The 27,113-nt window shown below is 44.2% G+C and overlaps 1 protein-coding gene across 1 annotated transcript in view; it reads right to left on the bottom strand.

Moving 5' to 3' along the window:
• Positions 1 to 6,887: 6,887 nt before the first annotated feature.
• Positions 6,888 to 27,113, bottom strand: part of ARPP21 (cAMP regulated phosphoprotein 21) — a 106,974-nt gene continuing 86,748 nt past the window's right edge. Inside the window, exons 19-20 of the mRNA XM_054385102.1 lie at positions 8,310 to 8,461; positions 6,888 to 7,239 (exon numbers count right to left, since the gene is read on the bottom strand). Of these exons, the coding sequence (XP_054241077.1) occupies positions 6,982 to 7,239; positions 8,310 to 8,461 (410 nt within the window). The 3' untranslated portion in view covers positions 6,888 to 6,981. The remainder of the gene's footprint in view (positions 7,240 to 8,309; positions 8,462 to 27,113) is intronic.

Here is a 27,113-nt window from a genome sequence, read left to right as displayed (position 1 = left end):
AATTTCTCTTTTAGCATCCATGGAATTCATCCCAGCAGAGCTGAGCTTTTAAAAAGCCTTTGCCACTGCAGCTTGCTCTCAGCTAGCTCTGCTGCTTTTGAATGCAGAAGAAATTTTCAGTTCTCACAACAGGCTTCTGGCTTTACACAAAAGTGTTTCACAAGGACTGCTGGCACCTTTGTAGTTAAACCTCCCCCTCTGGTTTTCACAAACCCCATGTTTCACTGATGGTGATGAATTTCAGTTAGACAAGAAGGGTCCTGTGTGGGATGAGTGGTTTGAAAAAATGTGCAGCTTCCCTTTAAGCACTTGTGCTTGGACCAGTGTTAGTTATTCTCACTAGCAGACATTTTTGCTAACCAGATAGATGCATCTGCTCAGACAACCAGCCATCCCACTCAACTCCCAAACTGGTCCAAAACTCCAGCAAAGAGGAGCAATGCTTCTAGTCCTGTACCACAGCACATCTGCTGTAGGAGCAAGTCAGCTTTCAAAAAAATACAGCTCCAGCCCAGGGGAGCAGAGAAGCACGGGAATAAATAATGCAACAACTCTCAGATCAAAATTTTCCCTATGCTGTATGAATGCTGCATGTCCAGAGCTCATTCCACTGCTGTGTGATGTCTGCAACATCTTTATCAGCAGTAACTCCTTCCACCACATGCCAACTAAGTCCCAGCGGACCAGGAAGATAAAAGTCCATTCAAGAATTACTTATAATGGACCCTTTTTCCCCACTTCTCTAACCCCAGGACAGCTGGAAGGACCCAGATTTATTCAAGGATACAGATTTACTGAAGTGTCTTCCATATAATTTGGACCCTTTAGTATCTTCTGAAACACTCCCTGATAATTTCAGCCTCGTGGAAGATGGCTTCAAGCCCCATGGCGTGGGGCTTCCTGACAGCCATGCCAATAAAAGAAGTATCAAGCTGTGCACAGCCCACAGTTGTGGGAATACGTTGCCCAACAGGCTTAGGCACCCAGCTGGAAGCAGGAGTGTGGCTGCCTCGAGCAGTTCTGACTTGCTGCATGTCTCTGTTTCATCTGTACAGATGAAACAAAATGAAAGAGTGGCCACTAATGCAGAAGCTTGGTTCAAGTGCCACAGGTGGCCTTCATGAAAATGCATTCCTGCTTGCTCCACCTGAAATAAACCTGGCCTCAAGATTAAATGTAGTCAGGACTTGAGCCTCTCTGAAAATCTGAGTCAGGGAGATTCTGGATGGCCTCCCTTTTACTTACTGTTTAACTGAGAGTGTTGGTGTGAATTGCTCTAAACTGCTATAAACAGCAAGCTTACAAATATCCAGCACTTTACTCTGAGGTCTGATCTCCTTGGTCCTTACAAGGAACGGCACAGTCTGAGGTGCTAAAAGTATTCCCTCCCCTGCCCCATAGAAATATTCTCTAATACATTTGATAACTTTTTATCTCTAATGCAGAACTTGTTCAGATCTACTGCTCCAGGTTTGATGTCAATTTTTCCCCCTCCTTGGTTCTTGGGTAAGGTAATTTGTTGTGCAAGTAAGTGCATGAAAATTTGCACATCAAAGGAGTGTACTGTGACCACTCACCTCCCAACATCAAACTGTGCTTGGAAAACAGAAGCACAGTTCACTGGAGAGTCCATAACCCCTTTGGGTTTCATTGAAAAGCTTTAGGAAAAAGCTCAATCAATTTTTTTTTTCTCCATCTTGACAATTTTTACTCACATAAGGCACAGAAGCCCTGCTTTTCCCTAATGAGCTCCACTCAGCATAGGATTTGGTCTTGGTGAGGGCAAAGTTAATTGGAGCCAACCACAAAATGCCCAGTCTTGTCTACTATCAATTCTCTCAGCCTCCCTCACACACTCAGTGGCCACCACCTACAAAAAGCAATCACCAAGGGACTTCATGAACATGTTTTCCATGCAAATAAAAACTTTTTTTTTTCATGCTGGTGGAGAAGATCTTGTATAGATTTGCAAGCAAAACCTGGGCATGGCAAGTGCTTTGATTCTCACACATGTGATTCACTCTCAGGGTTAAAACCCAATCCACATAGCCTTGGGAACTGTGGAGTGTACTTTTGATCTCCAGCTAAACAGCACTCTTTGAGGAAAAGTTTTTAAAGCGTTCCTTTGGGGATATATTCAGTAGAGCTCAATGGAGATAATTTCTGTACTGGGGAGCCAATACCTTTGCTGTAACAGTATTTACTACACCCCTTGCCCTTCCACAACTGCCTTTTGCAAAACTGCACCCACAACATGAAAGACAAAGTGGGTTTGGCTTAGTTTCCCAAATCTGCAGCCTCCAGAAGTACTCCTTAACAACACAAGGATGAACTGAGGTACTGTGCTTCATTAAGCACTAAATGTAGGTCTGCAGCTGTTCTTGCCAAAGGAAAAACCAGGGAAGAATTCAATCCTGGTTCTCAACAAGCCATCTGTAAGCTTACCCAGAACACCTGTTGTTCTTCAGCTTGAAAGCTAATCTCAGTTGCTCTCTTGCCATTTATTCCTGGAATTCCTACAGCAATTAAATCTCTGTTAGGTCAATGGCAAAACACCATAAAAGCTACTCTTAGTAGCAACTGTGTCTGATGCTCAGAAAACCCAAGACTTTTGACATGAAATAACTGATTGTATGCCAAAGGCCACTAGGAAAAAAAATATTATTTCAACTCTTATCAACTACAGCAAACAACTCAGCACACAGGCATTGCTTTATCATCAACTACAGCAAACAGCACCCAGGCATTGCTTATACATAATTAGCCTTTACAACAGCAATGAACAATTAGATGCTGCAAAGAAGAGATGAGAGAGGAGCTGCTGGAGTGAGCCCAGAGGAGGCCACAAAGATGATCCTAAGGGCTGTGAGGACAGGCTGAAGGAGCTGGGAGTGTTCAGACTGAAGAAGACTCCAGAGGGACCTTAGAGCTACCTGCCAGTACCTGAAGGGATCCTACAGGAAGGCTGCAGAGGGACTTCTCATGAGGGTGTATAGCAACAGGGCAAGAGAAGATGGCTTTAAACTGAGGGAGAGCAATAGACTGGATCTTCAGTATGAGGGTGGTGAGACTCTGGCACAGGCTGCCCAGGGAGGCTGTGGATGCCTCCTCCCTGTGGATGTTCAAGACCAGGTTGGATGAGGCTCTGAGCAGCAGGAAGCTGTCCCTGCAGATTTAAACAGGAATTTAAGGGAATACAGCTCTAGAAAGAAATCCTTAACTTCTCAGGCAGCACAAAGGGCAAAACAATAGCAAATGGCATTGGCTTCTGTTAGGATATACAGCCCCTGCAAATTACAGCCCAAACGAATTAGACCCATCCAAAAGGCTGATCACTGTCATCTTAATGCAGCCACTTAACTCAGGATATGCGTCAGTGCAACATAAATTAACAGAACAGTGGGAAATGAAATATGTATGGAGCCTTGGGAGAATTTCCCATCAGTTTCAGAACATTAAAAAAAATAACCAAAGGGAAAAAAAAAAAAAAGGAGAAAGCAAGGAGAAAGCAAGACACGGCTACCAAAGCAAGCAAGCTGCAGGTAAGGGGGGGAAATGCTCCAGAGCAGCTGCCCAGCCTGCTGATTTCCAGGGCAGGAGCAGGGGAAAACAAGCCCACTGTGTCAGATCAACCTCACAGAATAGCAGCCTGTCCTGTGAGTCACTGCAGTGCTCTTTCTGAATTCAAGGGCACCAGTTGCCAAGCTTCTTGAACTAAGTCTGGCCAGGCGAGCCCAAGAGCATTCCCCTTATGAAGAGTGCCTAGGAAGTGTTTCAAAGGGCTGAGAAGAAAGCTCTGAGCTTCACCTACCCATTTTCTCATGAGATGTATTTGCAGGCCACTCTTTTGTCCTCCTCCTCCTCACTTTCTGACAATGCTGAAACATCTCTGCTTTAACAGCAGAAGGCTGCTAAGCAAGCCAGCTCCAAATATTTTTATTAATGAACAAAATGTTTAGGAGAAAGACTTAAAAATATTGTAAGATTGGAAATACAGACTAGTTTTTGTGCTTCACTTGATCTAGAAGCAAGATCCCTCAACTGTCTTCAAACAGAAATTCATCTAGCATAAAGCAACTCTGTTCACCATCACATGAGTTGTCTCCCCCATGTGTATGATACCTTAATAATTAGGGCATTCTCCATAGCTGAGGGAGATCAAATTCAGTTTCCTCATCTGCCTAAGGAGATTCAAACTCTTTGAGAGTGAGATCGAGGATGTAGGTCACTTTGAGGGGGGAGGGGAGTGGCTGTGACCTCCTCCTGAAACTCCTCAATTTAACACAGCAAGTTAACGTCTCATGTCAGCAGGAAGGTGCATTAATGAGCAGGGAGCTGCTGCTGCCACCAGGCTGAGAGAGGTCAGTCAGCAGGATCCCTGCTCCCACAGCTATGGACATCTTTTCCACAAGCCTGTCACTGGGTGGGGGCAGACAGGTAAATTGAGGCAAGGTGTGGCCATGGTCAGCCAGGGTACAAGCTGTTTGCCAAGGGGGTGTGACCAAGAGCAGCAAAAGACCATCAGGAGATTGTCTCTTTACAGTAGCAGGATTGCCAGGCTTTGGTTTTTTGGCTCCCTTCCCCAAGGCTGCTGACAGCACCCATGGCCCAGCTTGCCATCGATTTGTGGTGCTGAGAGATGTTTGTAACAGGCAATTCATTCGCAGTTCTCTGCCAAGAAGCAAGATCAATAAGGCAACAGCAGTGCTTCAAAGAGAAGAAAGAGGATTTAAATATAGTGATTACCAAAAGGTCTCTTCATTCCAGACACTGCATGCACAGGAATTTTTACCCTCCTGCCCCTCATTCAGTCTGGCTACACACAACCGACCCTGTGCAAGGTCACCTCTGGACCCTACCTGCTGGCCTCTGGAGCCTTGAGAGAGAAGGACAGGCACTCATCCAGCCATCAATCATCCAGCAGCAGCAAATCCAATTATCTGTAATTACGGTAATACTAGGAGAAAAGCCTCCATAGCATATAAACCATTAAAAGGAAATCAGCCATACAATGCAGGGCAATAGAAATGAGAGCTCAGGGTCACAGGCAAAATTCATATGCTGTACCTTGAGCTAAAAGAAGCACACACACACACACACAAAAATCAATCGGTATGGTCTCCCAAGGCATTTCACCTCGAATTGAAGAGTGTTTGTTTACCTGCTCAGGTTCTTGAGCGTCTCTCAGCAGATGAATGGTGATTCCACTACACAAAATCCAGCATTCAGCTTTCTTATGACCCCACAGGACTGGGTAAAAAAAAACCCAAACCCTGAGAGGAATCTATTTATTGTCTAGAAAAGCATTTCTTTTAAATAAGTTGTAGCCCTTCCTGCTTTCACAGCTGAAGTGTTCAAAGGAAACAGTACCCCTCTTAAAGGGATAATAAAAGCTGTTTCAGTGTCAGATTAACAATGGCATTGCAGGCTACTGCCATACTGTTACACAGGCAGACTCTACACTCAGAAGAATCTCAGGCTTTTTCCATGATGCATAAATCTAGGGGAGGGGGTTCTATTCCTATATATTTAAATGTGTTCAAAACAGATAAAAAAATGCAGCTGAAGTGCAGAACCAGCGCAGGCTTTTTGCCAGGTAAACACATTTGCTACTTGAATGTTGTCATCACTGAAGCACCACTCCATGCAGCATGAATGAATGAAGAACAATTTCTCAGAACAAGCTGGGCATGTGACTGAACATGGATGTAACAATGAGCAGCACTGCAGGAATTAAAGCAAGGAAGGTTCTCACAATGCCTGGCAACCCCTGTGACACGTTATTTTAAGAGCCAAAACTCAACTGTTCCCCAGCCCCACCGCTTCAGCCTGGTGGATGAGATTCTGGGGGTGTCATCATTTGGTGCAAAATAGCTTCCCAGCTGGAACAGCAGTAATTGGGTAGGGTCTCTCTCCACAGAGAAGGGTAACTGCTGAGTACTCAGGCTGCTACCTTAGCAGTGTTTGATCTCTCAGCCAGTGGATGGGATATTATGGGACATCTATGTCTGCCTTTTCTCAACTGTTGGCCTCTTGAGCTGGTGTAAGTTAGCAGAGAGAAGCTTGTAGCTGTGGCAGATGGTGTCTGTGATCTTGCTGGTGTTAGAGACTGGACAAGCACACACTGAGTTTAAGATGGTCTGAAACATCATTCACTGCACAACTTCTGGGTGTCCATGCTACTATTGCTACGTGGTCTTATGGTACTACATGCTAAGACACAGGTACAGTGCTTATCATCTAACTCCCCTCAGGCCATGGAGCATCTTTCCCCCCTTAGCTTCACCTGAAACAAGACAATGCAGAAGAAAAGAGGAGTTCACTCACTCATAAACAGAAAGGAGAGCAAGCAGTGGTAGAAACATGACCTTTCTCCATGAGGTCAAATAGCTTTATTGTGATTAAGCACTACAATACAGTATATATCCATAAAAAAACTCTATAGTGTATATAAATTATTCCTTCCATTCAGTAATTCTTTTTTATTTTTGTTTTGTTTTCAATTTTTTTGTTGTTGTTTTCATTTCCATTACAGCTTTGGTACAATGTGATTTTTATTATATCTTTAAATACTTTTAGCTTCACAAACTCAACACAAAGTACAAAACTAATCCGAATTGGGGATATTACAATCTACACAGTGGTGTTCAGTGGTAGGAAAAAATCTTACCTCAATGAATTCATGTCACTAGCTAAGCTATAAAGGCATACCTAGCAGACATGACAAAAATATGCACCATTAACCAGCAAACATTTTTTCCTGTTTTTTTTTTTAATTTTTTCTCTTTTTTTTCTTTTTTCCCCAAAATTTTTTTTTTTTTTTTTTTACAGATTTTTCCAGCAGCAAATCACTTGACCATAGTCAGTACTTATGTCCCCAGCTGATCATCCTGTTGTGTCTCCTCTTCATTTGAAGGCCATGGAGTTATTTGTCAAATTAATGCACCTCTATCCTCGTTTATCCACAGCTCAGCCACAGTGTCAGTACTTGACCTGCCAGCCTGCATTGTTGATGCTGGCACAGTTTGTCCTGCAGCTGGCAGAGAGCACTGGGACGTTGTTGGAGGGGCAGTGTGGGGCAATCAACCGGACGTTGTTCTGGGGGGCAGGAGGTATGACATTACAGTAGACAGGCATTCCAGTGGCTGGAAGTGTTGCTTGACCTGATTGATTAGGTAGCATGAGTGGTTGTTGATATGATTGTTGTGGCAATCCTTGAGAACCCTGGGTCATTGGCACCTAGGCAGCAACACGGCAGCACGGAGGGAAAGAAAACAGCAATTAGTAAACAAACCGAAGCAGGTCCCCAGTGTCTCTATCCTCCTCCTGGCTAAATATGAGCATCCAACATGTTCTGCTGTTTGCTGCTGCTGTTCTCATCCCTGAGGATTAAAGTGAAACCCCTCTGCTCCCAGCTCTAGTAAGTGGCTCTGCTATGCTCTTGGTTGAATTCGAATTTCGAGATTAGTGCAAAGAGAAGACTCCACCCTGGTAAATGTAGGCCATCCAAAAGGTCTGAACCTTTAACTTGATCATTAACCTTTAAAAGACATTTTCACTGTCATCATTCTGAAGATGTAAGGGGAAAATTTTACCCACAAGCAACTCCCCCATTTCCATCTGGATTGCTGTACTGTTTTCAGAGAAGCCAAGGCAGACTGAAGGGCTGCTCCATCAGGGCAGTCTATTAAAATGAATTAGATGTCATTTAGTTTCCTAGTCTTCCAGAGGGACAATCACAGGCAACCAGGTGTGAAGTTGGGGAGGTGTATGGGTAACTTATGGACTGGCTAAAAATACAACCACCCTCCCCCAAAACCCAATAAGCAAAAATCTATCTGGATACAGCTTGTTACAGAAGACATAGTGAGATCCTTGGCAGAAGTCTCCAAGATCAGCAATTTTTAACTGGATTAAGCAAATCCCTTGGCTTCATTACTTCATTAGAGGAAACAATATTGCACTGGCAAAAACAACCCAAAAACCCCAAACCATAGTACAATGTTCTGTCTTTTGTTTTAAAAAATTCATTTTCTTCACAGGGAGAAATACAATTCCTTCATCCTTTCTGACATTCTAGCCACACTGCAGGCTGTAATAAATAGTGCATTTGAAGTATTCCCAATTCAGAATGACAATCAGGAGTACTAAGAATATGTAAACAGGAAGCAAAGAACCCAATCTGAGTCAGAAGCCTATTTATCAGGAGGCCTCCTGCCACACAGTGTCCCCTCTGAAGGGATCGAGACTGTTCTGCACTGCAGCACCTCAGCTCCATTAAGTGCTCTCCAACCAAAGCAGTCCAGTACCTGATAAGACGACATGGCTGGATACTGCACCATCATGCCTTGCACCTGATTTCCCTGTTGATTATTCATCAGGTTCTGGCTTTGGGGAGGCTGCTGCATTCCCATGAGACCCTGGAACCCCTGCTGCTGGTTCGGCAGGACGGGTTGGTACCCTGCAAGAAGAAAGATATCTTCAAATACCCTCTCGCCTGTAGGGCCAAAATTAAAACCGTTTTAAGGCACAGCAAAGGATGACACTGTTGCTACCTGTGCTCATCAAAAAGTCACTCTACTTCTAGAGAAGAATTACTGGAAGTAGAAATCAAAGGGGAATAAACAAATGCTGGGGGCTGAGAGCCCTGGCAGGCTAACACAAGTGAGCAGCACACCTTCCTCATGCTCTTCAACACAGGTGCAGAGACCACCTTGAGGGATGCCTGACTGCAGCATAGGATTGTAAAGCCCTGAACAGACCCAGGGTGCTACTGGCTTATGGCTGCTTCCTCTGAGGCAGAATTCCCACCAGCTTCAAGGACACCAGTATTTGGCCTTCACAGTCTAATCTGGCAGCTTTCTTTCAGGTCACGTTTTCTTCTCTTACCCTCTTGCCTTTCTTGTAAAGCAGCTCCATAGCATGATATAAACAGAGGAGGTTTTATTTAATCAAAAACATTCATATATACACTGGCTCTGACTTGCAAGGCTTTTACATACAAGTAGAGCATATTATGGGTCATATTCCACCCTACTAGTTTCAGATTTGGCAAAAGAAGCAAATCATAAATTAGGGAGTATCTGGTCCTCCGTTGCTGGATGGAAACACTGCTGACACACAAGGGAGGAGAAGTCGATGCTTCTGTTTCCACTTGCAGCTGGCTCTGTGTTCAAAGTCACCACGACATTGCAGGTTTTCTGCTGGGACAGCCTCTCCAAGACTGAGAAATGGGCAAATTCTGGATGGTCTGGAGAGCAAACCTGCAAATGAGGCAGAAGCATGGATGGGAAGGGAAGCACGAGTGGTGCACTGCTTGGCAGCAACATGGTCCAGCCTGAGAATGAGCCTTGCCAGCTGGAAGCAAGCTGGCTGGATGATGCTACTGTTCAGAGATGAAGGGTTTTGCAGAAAAAGTGGGAAAGAAAGATGCAGAAAGATCTTGTCCTTGAAAAATGCAGCCAGTCACAATCATCATCAATCTATGAATAATTTCTCCTTAAGACACTCCGTGTCCTTCAGCACTTGTATTGTTTAACACACTGCAGTGCACTATCAGCTCTGTGGTGATGCTCTCAGAATAAACATGTTTCAAGCAGAGAAGAATTAGCAGGAGCAGCAAGGCTGTGTTAGCTTTAACATGTGAAAAACGTCTGGCATGATGCCTCAAGTTATATTCAGGAATACAGTCCCCAGCTCAATATAGCTCTAGAATTGGAAATCATCACCTGGGCATTGCTTCATTATGTAAGAAAAATAAAGTCACAAATGTCTCTGTTTCTGCCAGTCTGTTGTCAGCTCATAACTTTCCTTCAAACTCTTTTCTGATGCCAGAGAAACACTGGGTAGATCTGATCAACTTTTTAGCATTAAAGACGCTTTCCTTTCCACATATAGGAGATTAATGCCTCCAGCCAACTAAGCAAAATAAAAAATAAATTAATTCTATGAGTGATTAACTTGGCTGAGAGATAGCATCAAATATCTCCCAACTGCACCAGATTATTATGCAGTCAAATTTGCTCTTTTCCTATGCACAAACACAGCGTCAGCATATTTTTCAGTCATGAAAATTACCAGCATCAGAAGTGCTGTAACTGAGTTTACAGAAGGCTTATACAGCAATAATAAATTTTCAAGTCCTCTTCTGCTCCCATAGACCAATTGTTGGGGGGGAGGGGGAAGAAAGGACAGAAATAAAAAATTTAGCACTGCTATTCTGGTGTTTGCAGCACTGAAAAATTAAGCACAGAAGAGTCAACTGACAGCAGAAACAGCAACAGATAATTAATCTCCTGTCACTTGCAGTTGTCAAAGTCAGTCCCCGAAGCTGCAATGAACAGCAGATTGATGGTGGACCATGGATCAAGTGATGCTAAGTTAGGGAATGCAATCAAAGCCCAGCTGAGGGCTCACAGAGTTGAGCTGTGATGCACTGGCACAGAGTGGGGCACTGGTGCTGTGCAGAGAGAGACAGAAACAGACACCACTGGAGTCAGGCAGAGAGAAGCCCTTCGGGTACCTCCACTCCCACACTCCCATAGTCAGACTACTGCTGATGCTCTGCTGTATGCTTGAACACATCCAGTGCTCTCTTCACCTCAACTTTGTATTCCATGTTCTCCAAACACAACAAATTTGTTGCCCAATATAGACACAACCATCAAACTGAAACACGACGCGCTGGAGCGACTGACTCAACGTGCAGGCATCACTGCACCAGCACCCATCTCTGCCCCCAGAATCTCCTCTGCACCAGCAAACACTGCTTAGGTCATGGCACAACCACTCCATGTTTTAGGTGCACGAATACAAACAAGGGCTAAGAGCTGAATTCCACTAGACTTTGGATTATGATTTGATTATTTTGGCAATATTATTATTATGACTCTTCAAGGACTTCAGCAATTTCTCCTGCCCACAAGGAATGTGCATCACTCACCTCTGTCCCAACACAGTCCTCCTTACACCTCTGAGAGTCAGAAGACCTCTTTCCTACTCCCTCTAAGAGCCCTTTACAATACTCTGGACACACAGAGGGGCCTCAATACAAGCAGAAAAACACTTCCCATGCACTCTAACACACTTCCAATGTGACTGGACGGGAACAAAGAGGTATCAATGTAAGAATGTAATTGCATTGTCTCCTGAAACTTCTTTGTCATTAAGGGAAATTAAGGCACTTCTTTGGGCCAGAAGGAGGTACTGTGTTCTCTTAACCATGTACTCCCTTGACTTGTGGGTGGGAACTGGGATATTTAAGAAGGTTACTGGTCTGCTTGTATCCTTGTAAAGATGACAGCTGTCATCTCTTCCTCTATATTCATGGATATTTTTATCACAGTATCCTTTGGAACACAATGAAGTTATAGATGTCAGACCTTGTTGCAAAACCCCAGTCCATTTGGCCAAAACCCAGTATCCTTTTGAAGGCTCTGCAACTCAAGTGAATCTACTTCACTTTACTTGATAACAAAGTCTGCCTCTTTACTATGTTAAATATATAAAGAAAGATGCAAGTTCATCCATTCCATCAACCATAAAAATCTGAGAAGGTACGAAAATGTACCACAGCAGTTCAGAGTGGGGACAGATTATTAAAAAGTGAATTAATTTCTTTATCTGCAACCAGCTCTATAAGTAAGGGGGGAATGCTGGGAAAAACAAAAAACCAAACCAAACCAAAGAAGCCCAGATGCATTCTGCTATTGGCTCTGTTTCAGCACAAATGCAAGGGGAAGGAGTTAGCACTCTAGGTGACAATTGAACAAGGAGTTGGTAATACCAGAAAGCAGATGCTCTGAATCTCCTGCCTCCACAGCCCATATTCTGCAACTCTCACTCTACATCCCATGTCACATTTCAAATGGACCCTGCAGTGTTGGCTGTGTGTTGACGTTTTCATGTTTTTACACACTGGCCCTGGAAAGAATGGAGATGGGAGAACTGAGACTCTGTGTAACTGAGAGTGTTAACATATCAGCGTTCATGAAACTGCATCATTCCAGTAAGTCTTGCTCTTTTGTTCTTGAAAGCACTATCAGAGATCACTATTCCCCCAGTCCTCAGCTCTGCGATGCTTCTCACAGGCTATTTATTTTTCAGTGAAGAGAAATAAAATGAAGGAGTGTTCCCAAAGCCTTGGGAAGTGACTGCAGCACATGCCGCACATTGCTGGGCTAACGAGGATGGTGGGAGGCTACATCAGTGTCAGGAAACAAGGGAGAAGAGGAAGTGGCACCATGCTTTCTGCAGCAACAGTTATCTCCATACTTGCTCTTGTGCTCATTAGCTTTCATACTACATAAAGAGTAATCCTTAAAAGCCTCTTTACTGTCCCCTGAGAACATCCATGCGTGGGTTATATTCTAATGGCAGTACATATCAGATGAACCACCCTATTACTGCGAGCTCCAGGGTCTTTTACTGCAATTATATCATCCTGCTCTATGTTATCTCTGCTACAAAGGAGGATTTTTTTAAAATCAGGGCAAACATGAGAGACATTGTTAAAAAACCAGAGGAACAAATCATGCATGGAATTGCAGTGAACGCCTCAGAGGGAGATGGAGCCTTGGGTTGCAGTTAAAATGGAAAAGGCTGTCATACCAGCAAGGTAATTCTCTCAGCCTTTGCAGCTTTCAGCACCATGCTGACAGTCACCAAACTTCAACATCCCAGGGGATGTTTCAATTTCCTAATGAGGCTACAGAGCTCGACAGACAGAAGGCAGTGGTCTTACACCTCTGCCAGTAACGTCACCTGGAGCTGCAAGTGAAGCACGGTTGGTGCTCTGGGGGCCTCAGCACATGTGCTGCAGGAATGCACATGCATGTTTGCAGGGACTGCAGCACTGCTCCTTTAGGAGCAAGACAGCTTTGTGAGCTGTGCATCAGCGCTCTGGCTAAAGAGGAAACAGCACTGTGGCTGATGAGAGTAGCAGTCCTGAACTGCAAACCTGTTTATACTCTTACTGTACCCCGAGCTGCAGACCTGTTTGCAATCTTACTGTTTCCTGAACTGCGAACCTGTTTGTACTCTTACTGTACCCTGAACTGCAGACCTGTTTGTACTCTCACTGTATCCTGAACTGCAGACCTGTTTGTACTATTACTGTACACTGAACTGCAAACCTGTTTGTACTCTTACTGTACCCTGAACTGCAGACCTGTTTGTACTCTTACTGTACCCTGAACTGCAGACCTGTTTATACTCTTACTGTATCCTGAACTGCAGACCTGTTTATACTCTTACTGTATCCTGAACTGCAGATCTGTTTGTACTCTTACTGTACCTCAAACTGCAGACCTGTTTATACTCTTACTGCACCCTGAACTGCAGACCTGTTTGTACTCTTACTGTACCTCAAACGGCAGACCTGTTTGTACTCTTACTGTATCCTTAACTGCAGACCTGTTTATACTCTTACTGTATCCTGAACTGCAGATCTGTTTGCACTCTTACTGTACCCTGAACTGCAAACCTGTTTGTACTCTTACTGTACCCTGAACTGCAGATCTGTTTGCACTCTTACTGTACCCTGAACTGCAGACCTGTTATACTCTTACTGTATCCTGAACTACAGACCTGTTTATACTCTTACTGTATCCTGAACTGCAGATCTGTTTGTACTCTTACTGTACCTCAAACTGCAGACCTGTTTGTACTCTTACTGTACCCTGAACTGCAGACATGTTTGTACTCTTACTGTACCTCAAACTGCAGACCTGTTTGTACTCTTACTGTACCCTGAACTGCAGACCTGTTTATACTCTTACTGTATCCTGAACTGCAGATCTGTTTGCACTTACTGTACCCTGAACTGCAGACCTGTTTGTACTCTTATTGTACCCCAAACTGCAAACCTGTTTGTACTCTTACTGTATCCTGAACTGCAGATGTTTGTACTCTTACTGTATCCTGAACTGCAGACCTGTTTGCACTCTTACTGTACCCTGAACTGCAGATCTGTTTGCACTCTTACTATATCCTGAACTGCAGACCTGTTTATACTCTTACTGTACCCTGAACTGCAGATCTGTTTGTACTCTTACTATATCCTGAACTGCAGACCTGTTTATACTCTTACTGTATCCTGAACTACAGACCTGTTTATACTCTTACTGTATCCTGAACTGCAGATCTGTTTGCACTCTTACTGTACCCTGAACTGCAAACCTGTTTGTACTCTTACTGTACCCTGAACTGCAGATCTGTTTGCACTCTTACTATATCCTGAACTGCAGACCTGTTTATACTCTTACTGTACCCTGAACTGCAGATCTGTTTGCACTCTTACTGTACCCTGAACTGCAGACCTGTTTATGCTCTTACTGTATCCTGAACTACAGACCTGTTTATACTCTTACTGTATCCTGAACTGCAGATCTGTTTGTACTCTTACTGTACCTCAAACTGCAGACCTGTTTGTACTCTTACTGTACCCTGAACTGCAGACCTGTTTGTACTCTTACTGTACCTCAAACTGCAGACCTGTTTGTACTCTTACTGTATCCTGAACTGCAGATCTGTTTGTACTTACTGTACCCTGAACTGCAGACCTGTTTGTACTCTTATTGTACCCCAAACTGCAAACCTGTTTGTACTCTTACTGTATCCTGAACTGCAGACCTGTTTGCACTCTTATTGTACCCCAAACTGCAAACCTGTTTGTACTCTTACTGTACCCTGAACTGCAGATCTGTTTGTACTCTTACTGTACCCTGAACTGCAGACCTGTTTGTACTCTTACTGTACCTCAAACTGCAGACCTGTTTGTACTCTTACTGTACCCTGAACTGCAGACCTGTTTATACTCTTACTGTATCCTGAACTACAGACCTGTTTGTACTCTTACTGTATCCTGAACTGCAGATCTGTTTGTACTTACTGTACCCTGAACTGCAGATCTGTTTGTACTCTTATTGTACCCCAAACTGCAAACCTGTTTGTACTATTACTGTATCCTGAACTGCAGATGTTTGTACTCTTACTGTATCCTGAACTGCAGACCTGTTTGCACTCTTATTGTACCCCAAACTGCAAACCTGTTTGTACTCTTACTGTACCCTGAACTGCAGACCTGTTTATACTCTTAATGTATCCCGAACTGCAGATCTGTTTGTACTCTTACTGTACCCTGAACTGCAGATCTGTTTGTACTCTTACTGTACCCTGAACTGCAGATCTGTTTGCACTCTTACTGTACCCTGAACTGCAAACCTGTTTGTACTCTTACTGTACCCTGAACTGCAGATCTGTTTGCACTCTTACTGTACCCTGAACTGCAGACCTGTTTATACTCTTACTGTATCCTGAACTACAGACCTGTTTATACTCTTACTGTATCCTGAACTGCAGACCTGTTTGTACTCTTACTGTACCTCAAACTGCAGACCTGTTTGTACTCTTACTGTACCCTGAACTGCAGACCTGTTTATACTCTTACTGTATCCCGAACTGCAGATCTGTTTGTACTCTTACTGTACCCTGAACTGCAGATCTGTTTGTACTCTTACTGTATACTGAACTGCAGATCTGTTTGCACTCTTACTGTACCCTGAACTGCAAACCTGTTTGTACTCTTACTGTACCCTGAACTGCAGATCTGTTTGCACTCTTACTGTACCCTGAACTGCAGACCTGTTTATACTCTTACTGTATCCTGAACTACAGACCTGTTTATACTCTTACTGTATCCTGAACTGCAGATCTGTTTGTACTCTTACTGTACCCTGAACTGCAGATCTGTTTGCACTCTTACTGTACCCTGAACTGCAAACCTGTTTGTACTCTTACTGTACCCTGAACTGCAGACCTGTTTGCACTCTTACTATATCCTGAACTGCAGACCTGTTTATACTCTTACTGTACCCTGAACTGCAGATCTGTTTGTACTCTTACTATATCCTGAACTGCAGACCTGTTTGTACTCTTACTATATCCTGAACTGCAGACCTGTTTATACTCTTACTGTATCCTGAACTGCAGACCTGTTTGCACTCTTACTGTACCTCAAACTGCAGACCTGTTTGTACTCTTACTGTATCCTGAACTGCAGACCTGTTTATACTCTTACTGTATCCTGAACTACAGACCTGTTTGTACTCTTACTGTACCCTGAACTGCAGATCTGTTTGTACTCTTACTGTACCCTGAACTGCAGACCTGTTTGTACTCTTATTGTACCCCAAACTGCAAACCTGTTTATACTCTTACTGTACCCTGAACTGCAGATCTGTTTGCACTCTTACTGTACCCTGAACTGCAGACCTGTTTATACTCTTACTGTATCCTGAACTACAGACTTGTTTATACTCTTACTGTATCCTGAACTGCAGACCTGTTTGTACTCTTACTGTACCTCAAACTGCAGACCTGTTTGTACTCTTACTGTACCCTGAACTGCAGACCTGTTTATACTCTTACTGTATCCCGAACTGCAGATCTGTTTGTACTCTTACTGTACCCTGAACTGCAGATGTTTGTACTCTTACTGTATCCTGAACTGCAGACCTGTTTGCACTCTTATTGTACCCCAAACTGCAAACCTGTTTGTACTCTTACTGTACCCTGAACTGCAGATCTGTTTGCACTCTTACTGTACCCTGAACTGCAGACCTGTTTATACTCTTAATGTATCCCGAACTGCAGATCTGTTTGTACTCTTACTGTACCCTGAACTGCAGATCTGTTTGCACTCTTACTGTACCCTGAACTGCAAACCTGTTTGTACTCTTACTGTACCCTGAACTGCAGACCTGTTTGTACTCTTACTGTACCCTGAACTGCAGATCTGTTTGCACTCTTAGTATATCCTGAACTGCAGACCTGTTTATACTCTTACTGTACCCTGAACTGCAGATCTGTTTGTACTCTTACCGTATCCTGAACTCCAGACCTGTTTGTACTCTTACTGCACTCTCACCACTTGAACACAGTCCTTGTTGATGGACTAAGCCCATATGATGCAAATGCACAAACTCAGAGCAGTTTTGATGTGATTTGAGAGCTCATCTGCTCCCTTCCCCCTTCACTCAGTGGGCTGCTGGGGCAAGTCAAGCTGTTGCCACCAGCAATCCCAAAAGACAGGTAACACACTGCAGTGGCTTAGGCAAGCACAGCTCAGACATTCCAAAGGGAAACCTCATCAGGACTAACTGCACTGGGTGCAATGCTAGACAGATCTGGTCATGTTCCTGCCCATTCTGCAACTACTGCAGTGCCAGTGCCTTTCTGGTGCCCTACTCCTCATCCAGTACACACCAGCTCAGCTTCTGCTGCAGCTGCCCACCAGGAAGTGATGGAGCAGGTTCAGAGTAGGGCCATGAAAATGATCAGGGGGCTGGAACACCTTTGCTATGAGGACAGGTTGAGGGAGCTGTTGGTGTTCAGCCTGGAGAAGAGGAGGCTCTGGGGAGACCTACCTGAAGGGGACCTACAAGAATGATGGAGAGAGCCTGCAAAGGCCTGTGGTGATAGGACAAGGGGAAACAGCTTCAGATTAGAGAAGAGTAGATTTAGATTGGATGTTAGGAACAAGTGTTTTTACCATGAGGGTGGTGGAACACTGGCGCAGGTTGCCCAGGGAGATGGTTGAGGCCCCATCCCTGGAGATATTCAAGGTGAGGCAACCTAATCTAGTTGAGGATGCTCCTGCTGACTGCAGAGGCAGTTGGACTAGATGGCCTTTGGAGGTTCCTTCCAACCCAAAGCATTCTATGTTTGAGTTTGAGCTCCATTGTTAAAACTAAGGCCAGTGAGTGAGCATCACCTCTGGGTGCAGACACAAGGGAATATTCTGCCACATACTGGAAACAGTAGGACAGCAGATTCTGCACTCAGTACCAAGTGCTATGCTCACTACCCACATGGGCTTACATTTCCAGATATTCCAGAAAACAGAGAAGAGAGCTGCAAAAATGACCTGGGGTCAGGAAGCACACCTCTTCCTATGAGGCCAAAGAAGCTCACTCTGCTCAATTTATGCAGGAGATGAAAAGGTATCTGCTCAGAAGATAAACCTGGAACTGTTCAGAGGAGAAATAAAATTCACTGTTTCAACACACCCTGTAATTAGCAAGGGGGGAATTTAGCCAGGGAGGAAGCACATTTGCTATCACCCAAACCCTCTAAAACAACAATGGACAGCTTGCTAGAAGATATTCATCAGTTTAATAAGAAGTTCTGGGAATAAAGATATGATTAGAGTGTACTCTGTGTCCAGTATTACTCAGAGCATTAAATCACATGTTCCAGAGTTGAAATGCTTATGAAAATGTTAGCCAGTTATCTCTGAACACTTTTCCTATCTTCCAAGGAAAAGGATTAAACTTTTCCATGTGAGACAGGATCCTCCTCCCAGTCTCTCCTTCCTTTGATCACATACTAGGCAATGCCACCCAAGTCACTCCACAAGTAAAGAGTTCACCTGTGTACAGTAGATATTCTAAGGGCTATTTCTGGCCTATTTATTTCACTTTGTCCTGGCTGGAGTAATATTCAGTAGGTTTTGTAGGCTGAAGAATATGGTCAGTGTCTATTCTCACCATTTTGCCAAGAAGCTATGGGTAAAGGATTAAAGATGTCCCTGCTCCCTGTGGGGGTTTTGGACTAGGTGACCTTTACATGTCCCTTCCAACCTATTCTATGGATGCAGCTTTTACTCTATAATCATAGAAACTCTCAAGTTACTATTCAGAGAAGAAAAAATGCCATTGTGAAACTAACTATTCAATCATTCACACCTCAGTAAGTTTGGTGAAGCTTCGGGCAGCTCACTGGTTTGGCAAAAGTTCTGAGCTGGTCTATCTCAGAGTACTTGCCAAACTGGAAGGAAGAGAGAAAAAAACAAAGCAAGCAGTTTGGCAAGATGAAACACTGTGTCTTGACACAAAGAATCTTTTGATTCTCCAATAGACCCTAAATGTTAACTGTAAAATAGGAGGCAAGGAAAGCAGGCTGGGGAGCCTTGCTTTAGGTCAGCTGGCCAAGCTGTGGGAGGCACAACCAAGAGCAGGAACTTGAGACAAGCAGTTTCTAGCAGCCAGAGCAAAGCTCTCCCTGCTACAGGGGTCCTTCAGTCCTTCCTGCTGATGCTCCTCACCTCAGGTGAGATGCTCAAGCACTGGGCTGTAACCAGCAGTTTCACCTCCTACAGGAACATTGACATGACCAGCTACAAAAATCTCGTATCCTGCTCGCTCCAAGGTGCTGTGCTTAGCCTGGCTTCTCAAGCCCAGCCACAACATGCCAGGTTTGGCTGGCTGCTGAGGAAACCAGGGTAGTTTTTCTGTTTGTTGTACACCTGGTCACGACCTGGCCACTTTCACCACAAATTATGGATGAAAAATCCATTAAAAAACCAAACAAAACCCAACCACCCAAACAAACCAACCCTCAAAACCCACACCAAACAAAAGATAAAGTTAAGCAACAAATGTCAGTTGGTTATGATTTTAGCCTCACCTCAAAGAGCCTGCAGTTTGGAGGACTCCCACAGAAGACACACTAATTAACATTTCTCCCTACTGGTCTGTCGAGTTCTGTTGTGGGTCTTAAGATCTAAAAGGCATCTTGTGCAGCTGGAATTCAAACCAGTTTGTAATCACTTCTGTAGTTAAAGCTTGCATCTAAAATCCAAGCCATGCTGCAAACCAAACCTGCTGCAGTTGATCAATCCCCTCCTACTGTGTCTGCTTTCTCTCAGCAATACACATGAAAATGTCTTGATCTAGGAAGACATTTGGGCTTTGTGTTCTAGTGGAAGACATCACAGATAATTTATATCTGTGAACAGGATACCATGTGAGCTAGAAGGACAAATAGCTTAATGCTAAAAGTCTACCCCTTCCCCCTCAAAGCTTAGGACCATGCAGTTATTTCAATTACTTTTCACACATACAAAAAGGGAAAAAAATCCAACAAGAATGCCTATTCCTGGAAAAAAGGAGCTTTAAGAAGCAACAGGTAACTTGGGGGTAGGAGGTGGCTTTTGACACACACAAAACATGTACTGAAAATCACAGCAGCACACAGAGCCAATTTCCCCGTGGCTCTCTGTCAGCTCAGAGCCCCCAAACCAAGAGGAGCCTCTTCACATGAGTGCCTTCCAGCTCGGCTCCTTTCATTTCAGGTACAAGCATATGGCACCCCAGCAGTGCAGCTTGCAGGGAAAAGCATGGGGCATCATGCTAGCTTTGTTGCCAACATTTAATACTAATAATATCAACTCTTTCAAGCTGTGGGAGATCAAAACAATTTTTAGCTAATGATGCTGCAGTTACCTTCACTAAAACATACAGTGCAGTAAATATATTCTTAAACTGATTACAATGGCAGTAACTTCAACAATTCTCTGCAGAGCTGGGGCTATAAAACTGCAGCATTTGGAACTTAAGAGACTCAACACATAATTGCTGCCAGAATTGTTGCTCCCTGATCCCTAAAACTGCCACAGCTTTGCTAAAAGCACATTCGCACTTCCTGAACCTGGTGACAGACCAACAGCCACTTTTGTTGGCAGACCCACAGAGAAAAAGCTGCATTCAGCTGCACTGAGGAACTCAGCAGGATGTAAGTGCACCAGAGAGATCTCAGTAAGATTTCTAATCACAAGAGAAAGAAGAAAAGCACTGGTTGGAAGACAACTAGCTTCTCTGCCTTTCCCATCCCTCTTCCTCTCCTTGGTCCACAAAGCTACAAACCTCATGGCACCGATAGTGCAAAAACATCTCCATTGAGCTTCAGAAGGAGGAGAAATCAAATTTGGAAATGTGCTGCAAATTTGCATTATTTCAGAGTGACCTCTTTGTTGGATTTGGTAGAAACTGCTGATGAAAAAAAAACTCTGACACACAAGAAATGTTTCTGTGGGGAGCAGCTACAAAATCCATCATGTGGCTAGTTCTGTCCAGCTGCTACAACAGGTTCTCTCTTACCCATCTGAACCACCCCTCCTTATCCTCCTCATTTATGCTTCCTCAAGAAGCTAGGTGAAGAGGCTGGCTTTACTTGTTTTACAGAAACACAAAGAACAGAGCAGCCAGAGCATGGACAACACAAACAGCTGGGAACACTTCTTGGCTGCTAACAAAATGGGGAAAAAAAAAAATTAGGGGAACGACACAACTCCCCCAGCAATGCTGTTCAAAAGCCGTGCAGGATGAAGGGGACACAAACCTATTTTTTAACTACATATTTGTCCTACATAAACTGGAAGAAGTTACATCTGCACTAAAGCTAAGGGAGAGCTTTGTGTGCAGACCTTGCCTCAAGAACAGTCACTGCCTGCAACAAATGGGTGGGAGAGAGCCTCCTGTTAGGGTGAGTGAGATTATGCCAAAGAGGAATGATGAAAGCAACAGTGTGTATGACAAGTGAGATTTGGAGCTCCTTACATGTCAAAGAATTACCCATTACATTGTCTTTAACCCCCTTTTCTACGATGCTAAGTTCCCACTGCTGGAGACAAGGGCCAGCATTAGCACTTAAAAGACATTTATATGCAGGCACACTCTCCTGGGGGGGGAAATGTTTCTGGAAAGGGCACTGAGCCTTCTGCTCCATCACGCAAGCAAGTGCCTTCAGGGCAAACAGGCAAAATCATGGATACAATGAATTTACAAATCACTTCCAGATGCATGCCCACCCCTCAGTTACTTTCCCACACCTTTAAGAGTTGCTGTAAAACTTGGTGACCTCAGTACCAAGTAAAGAGGCCCAGACAAATAAGAGGTATGATTAAATAGTTTCATTAGATACCTAATGAAATCACATACTGTAACATCTTCTGAGACTAAAATTTTAATTAAGGCAGGCTGGCATTTTGGCTTTGCCCCTCCTCCCCACGTTCCAGGGGAACAGCAGGTAAGGTCAAACACAAAGCTTTATGTGATAAAGCTGTGTGAGAGTGCCCCTGGGAGACCTGGCATTATTAAGAGGAACACAAAGAAGGGCACAGTTGAACAGTTCAGCGATAAATGATTGCATTCAGTTTGCTTTTTGCTATCAACTGGAGAACCTGAGAGCACTGTTATTAGACAAGAAATGGAGACAAATAGGCATCAAAGAGAGCCTGAATGGATAAAAATAGAAGAGATTCAGGGTTGGGGAAACGTTTTGCTTCAGTTTAAACTCTGGATCTACTCTTTTCCTAGTCTACACAAAGGATCTCAAAATTACAGCGACACCTTCAAGAGCAATTTGCTACTGGTAAGGGTCTTGATGCTGACAGTAAACCTGTTCTTGCTGTGAACCTAAACCCACGTTATTACATGACACTTTACTCATTTTATTCCCTCTTCAATATACTTTTACGCTTTGGACTGTTCAGCACTGCTCCTCTACTTCAGAAACTATTACAAAAATTATTTGCTCTGCTCCTCCATGATAAATCTGAGGATAATCAGAGGGGCATCTCTTACACACACAGTATGTAACTCAAGCTCCTGTAAGACTCAGGAAAGAAAATTCTATTTTTAAGACAAAATCCTTTTATCTCACTTCAGTAAAAATGCAGAGGGATCAGGCAGCTGCAAGCCAAACTAACTGCGACACAATAATGCAGGGCTCTGTTACAGCAGCCTCATCCCAGTAAGGCAGCTGAGCCAGGATCCCGGCACCCACCCACAGCCTGGAGCCTGGCCTAAGCGCACTGAGCCAAAGCATGTGCAGCTGTTTTGGTAATCTGAGGCTTCTGCAGGCTACTGGAGACCAAAACATGAAAAAAAAAAAAAAGGCAAGGTGATACAGAGAGAGAAGGAAGGTATTTTACATAGCTGATCCATGAAGTCGTGTCAACAGGGTCGACTGTTTTGGGGAGGAGGACTTTGGAAAGTGCTTTCCTCCAGTCAGTGTAATCAGCAAGAGTTTACACTGGAACAGTGTAGATGCCCAAAGCCAGCTGAGGTGCCTCTAGTGAAGAACTGGAGAACTCTGCTCTTGTGAGACCCCACCTCAAATACTGCCTCCAGTTCTGGTATCCCCATCATGTGAGTCCAGAAGAGGATCAAAAAGATGATCCAAGGGCTGGAACACCTCTGCTATGAGAATAGGTTGAGAGAGCTGGGGGTGTTCAGCCTAGAGAAGGCTCCAGGACCTTAGAACTTCCATCCAATACCTGAAGGGATCCTATTGGAGAGGGATTTTCATAAGGGTATCTAGCAATAGGAGAAGGGGGAATGGTTTGAAGCTGAGGGAGAGCAGGGTTAGACTGGAGCTTAGGAAGAATTTCTTCAGTATGAGAAGACTGGTCAGATTCTGGAACATGTTTCCCAGGGAGGTTGTAGATGCTTCCTCCCTGGGGGTGTTGAAGGCCAGGCTGGAAGAGGCCTTGAGCAGCTGAGTGTTGTTGGCAGGGAGGTTGGAGTGGATGATCTCTAAGGTCCCTCTTAACCTAAGCCATTCTATGATTCTATAACAGTGTTCTGAAAGGAGTGAAGGCTTCTCAGCCCCGTGGAGCTAAACCACCAAAGGCATGTATTGAAAGCTGGAGTGTGGTTCTTGTGACATCAGGGAGATCCCAAACTGCACTAGGGAAAACCCAGGGATGACCCTTCTGCTCTCAGTCCCAGCCTGCCAAACCCACTGACATTAATGAGGGTTAAGACAGTTCCACGGGGAGGCCAACACATCAGTTTGGAGAATTTGAGGGCTGCTCTTAAGAGAGCTTTACTTAAAGACCAAAGGAGATGCAATTCTAGCCAATAGCCCTTACTGTAGCCACAGGCTGTCACACTCTTGGAGCTTGCTGCATTTGCTCTTCATGGGATTTTTGAATAGTTAATACACAACTAAAACACCAAGGTGAAAACTCATTAGTGTTGTCAGGGAAATTCCTTTGGTGCACGACCTGCTGTAGGTCCTGTCTCACACTGAAAAATGGCATCTAGAGATGTGCTTGTCAGCAGAACATTACAGATGGTTTTCATTTAGAATGACTAGGTAATATTATCTTCGGGGTTCTGCTCAATTTAGAGACAAGCTGTCCATACACTCCTGCGGACAAACTGAATTGTCTTCAAAGCCAATATTTACACTGAACTGTGAAGAAATGATGCCTGCTATTAACTATTTTATTACTTTTTTTTACGGGGGGGTTGGGGGGGGGGGAAGGCAAACCAAACCCAAAACAATAGGTTTGGCTGAAGACTGCAAGAACAAACTGCTCTTTTCTCATCTCTCTACCCAGAAACCTGCCCTTTGCAGAAGTGCCAAATGTAACCTTTGTTACAAATGTTTTCATTTCCGCATGGGGATATTTTTCATGAGCCCTGGTAACTTCCTGTAGTTCAGGGCAGGAATATCAATCCTGTAGATGGTACAAACTTACACTTGGGTATAAATTCAAATTCTTATTAAAAAAAGTGAGAATAAAAAATTGTCACTAATTTAACTCTAGGTTATGTATATGTGGAAGGTGTCCCTGCCTGTGGCAGGGGGGTTGGAACTTGAGGTCCCTTCCAGCCCTGACAGTTCTATGATTCTCTATACATACATACACATGTAACTGTATCAGAAAAAAAAATCTGGTAAAATTGAGTGCTAAAAGTAGTGAAATAACAACCCACTGCTTGCCATCACTGAGCTCTACCCTGACCTCCTCCTTTAACAGTGGGATGCAGGGCACGTGCCAGCTCCAGACTGCGTGATGCAGCGGTGCAGCACGGGGCTGCCCTGGCGAGTTGGTATAAATAATGAAAACAGTCAGGTAACATCAACCCAGGATGGGCCACCAGAGAGACTTTTCTCTGTGATTGCATAGGAATGATTTCTTCACCCAGGTCAGCTGGCAATGTGCTGATTTTCCCCACTGAGTGTAAGGAGCCTGGCAGTGCCAAGGACAGCACTTACTGAAGTACTGCAGAGATGAGTGACAGGGCTCAGGAAAAGGAAGACAGCAATAAATCCCCAAGTCACTGATCATCAGCTGGGCTATGTGAGTTGACTGCACAACTGCCAAGCAAAGCAGGGGGTGGATTAAGCCTTTGTGCATGGAGCACATATGGTCAAGTCAAGGTGGCTCATGAGATGGGCAGTATCTGTGTCTGTGTTTGCATTCTGCTCTATAAAACACTTCCTGGCCATAGTGTAAGAACTATTTGCAATATCCATTGTTTTTTTCCAGCAAATCTGTAAAAACAGTATGCAATGGAAGACCCAAGTAAAATTGTCATCCAAAAAAAGAGAATACAAAACCAGCAGGCAAGCTATGAGCTCAGACTCAATGAATTTCACCAGGTTCAGCTCTACATTACGCTACTTTGATTTGCTTGGCTGTCCTAAATAAGTAACAGCAGCTCTGAGCAAGCAAACTCTTGTACCTGTGTACTGAGCTGTGACTTAGCTCTAGGTATTATATACCTACAAGTGCAAACCTAGGGTGAACCTCCACCACCCCCACACAAACTTCAAGGAACAGCTGTTGGACCTGTACAGAAGAAGGCACATTCCTGAATAGACAAGATAGTTGGAGATGGAAGAATATGCATCCAGAAAAAAAAAACTTGTCCAGAAAAAACCCAGAAGAACTGCACAAAACTATTCTAGAAAATACACCAAAATCTCTGTGTGCTGCCTCAGAGAGCACTGGAGCTCAGAGCCCCAGCCCAGAGTCCCAGCTCCCAGGCTGGGAGCACTTGTGTGGGCTGCTGCTCGCCAGCAGAGTCACAGAGATGATGGTCCATGTGCTCTCACTGCTTCTGCCATGCTGTTTGCTTCCACCAAGCCTCAGGGACAGGAGCCTGCCCACACCCCAGCACTGGAGGAAGGCAGCAGTGTGCTGGTGATGCAGGGTTCAGCATGCTGGGCTGCATCTTCTCGAGGGCAGAAGGGGGTAAATTACTGCTTGTGCATAAATTCTCACTAATGATCCCTGCTTTTCATCCTCACAAGCTGGGCTTTGTTTTGTGGCTTTGCCTGGAGAAGACTTCATGTACATGACACCAGCTGCAAATACCATCTGTGACAAAGGCACAGCCACTGCCTGATGGCATTCTGCCTCCCTGCTGCTCCTGTGCACACCTATGGCTAACAGATCGAACCGCTGAGCCGAAGCGCTCCTGCCTGTTTGTTTGCCTATAGCATAAGGGCACAGCAAGTTATGGGCTGCATCCTCCAGCTAGATGCAAACAGCTGCAAGGCTGATACTGAAGCCAACAGGACTTTGCTGGAGCATATGTCTGTCCATATGGGTCCAACTGTAAAAATCTCATCTTTTCCAAGCACGCCCATGCAGAACGTAAACCAAAGACTATTGGGGTTAGCAATCAACTTTAACTGACTTTACACCATCCTAGGAGCACTGGCCTGCAGCACAGTGATTACTCTGGCCCCTTGACAGCACAGCCCTTAAGCATTTGCTTAACTTTTAAGTACATGAGCCAATTTTTTTTTTTTTTTTACTTCAGATAAATGATTTACAGGCTGCAGCAGGCTTCTGGACTGCAGCCAGGAAACTCAGCCTCTTGAACAAAGGGATCTCCAATGGGAGAGAGACTGCCATATGTATTCACATTTATCCTTATAATCTTCTAAAAGGCTTCTGAGAAACTTGACTAGGCAGTTAGGAACCAACCTAAGGAAAAAGAGGCTCCATTCCAACAAAATCCAGTTCTACAGCACATGAAATCAAATAATTTCTCAACCCTCCCTTTGCACAGCCATTGCTTAAGCTACAAGCTGGAAAGTGGGGCAAGATGGGACTGAACCTCCAATCACACATGGCCCGATGCACATATATGTAATATGTATGAAAGTGCTCCTAGATTAAGCATTGGTTATGTACCAAGAGGTACTGGCAAATAATAAACCAAATAGCAATGAGGGATGACTGTAACTTGCTTCTCTTCTGTGGCACAGGCACAGAGTGCTCCCCCTGAGTTTATCTTGCAATTAAATCTTCCAGTTCACCAGCAGACCCTAGTTTACCTCTGTTGTCTTTCTTAATTAAAAAGACCTGTTAAGGAAATTGGGTTAGGCCTTTTCTGTTACTGAAGCAATCATTATCATTAAGACAATCCATTTCCATTACCCCCTGAAGCACAAGGTAAAAGACATGTACAGTACCTCCATGTGCTTACTGCCAGGCTCTTTCTAGGCATCCACTCCATTCT

Source organism: Indicator indicator, chromosome 11 (genome assembly GCF_027791375.1).
Source record: "Indicator indicator isolate 239-I01 chromosome 11, UM_Iind_1.1, whole genome shotgun sequence".
Classification (NCBI taxonomy): Eukaryota; Metazoa; Chordata; class Aves; order Piciformes; family Indicatoridae; genus Indicator; species Indicator indicator.
Note: the sequence above shows the minus strand (reverse complement) of the source record. Positions and strands in the feature narration are given on the sequence as shown.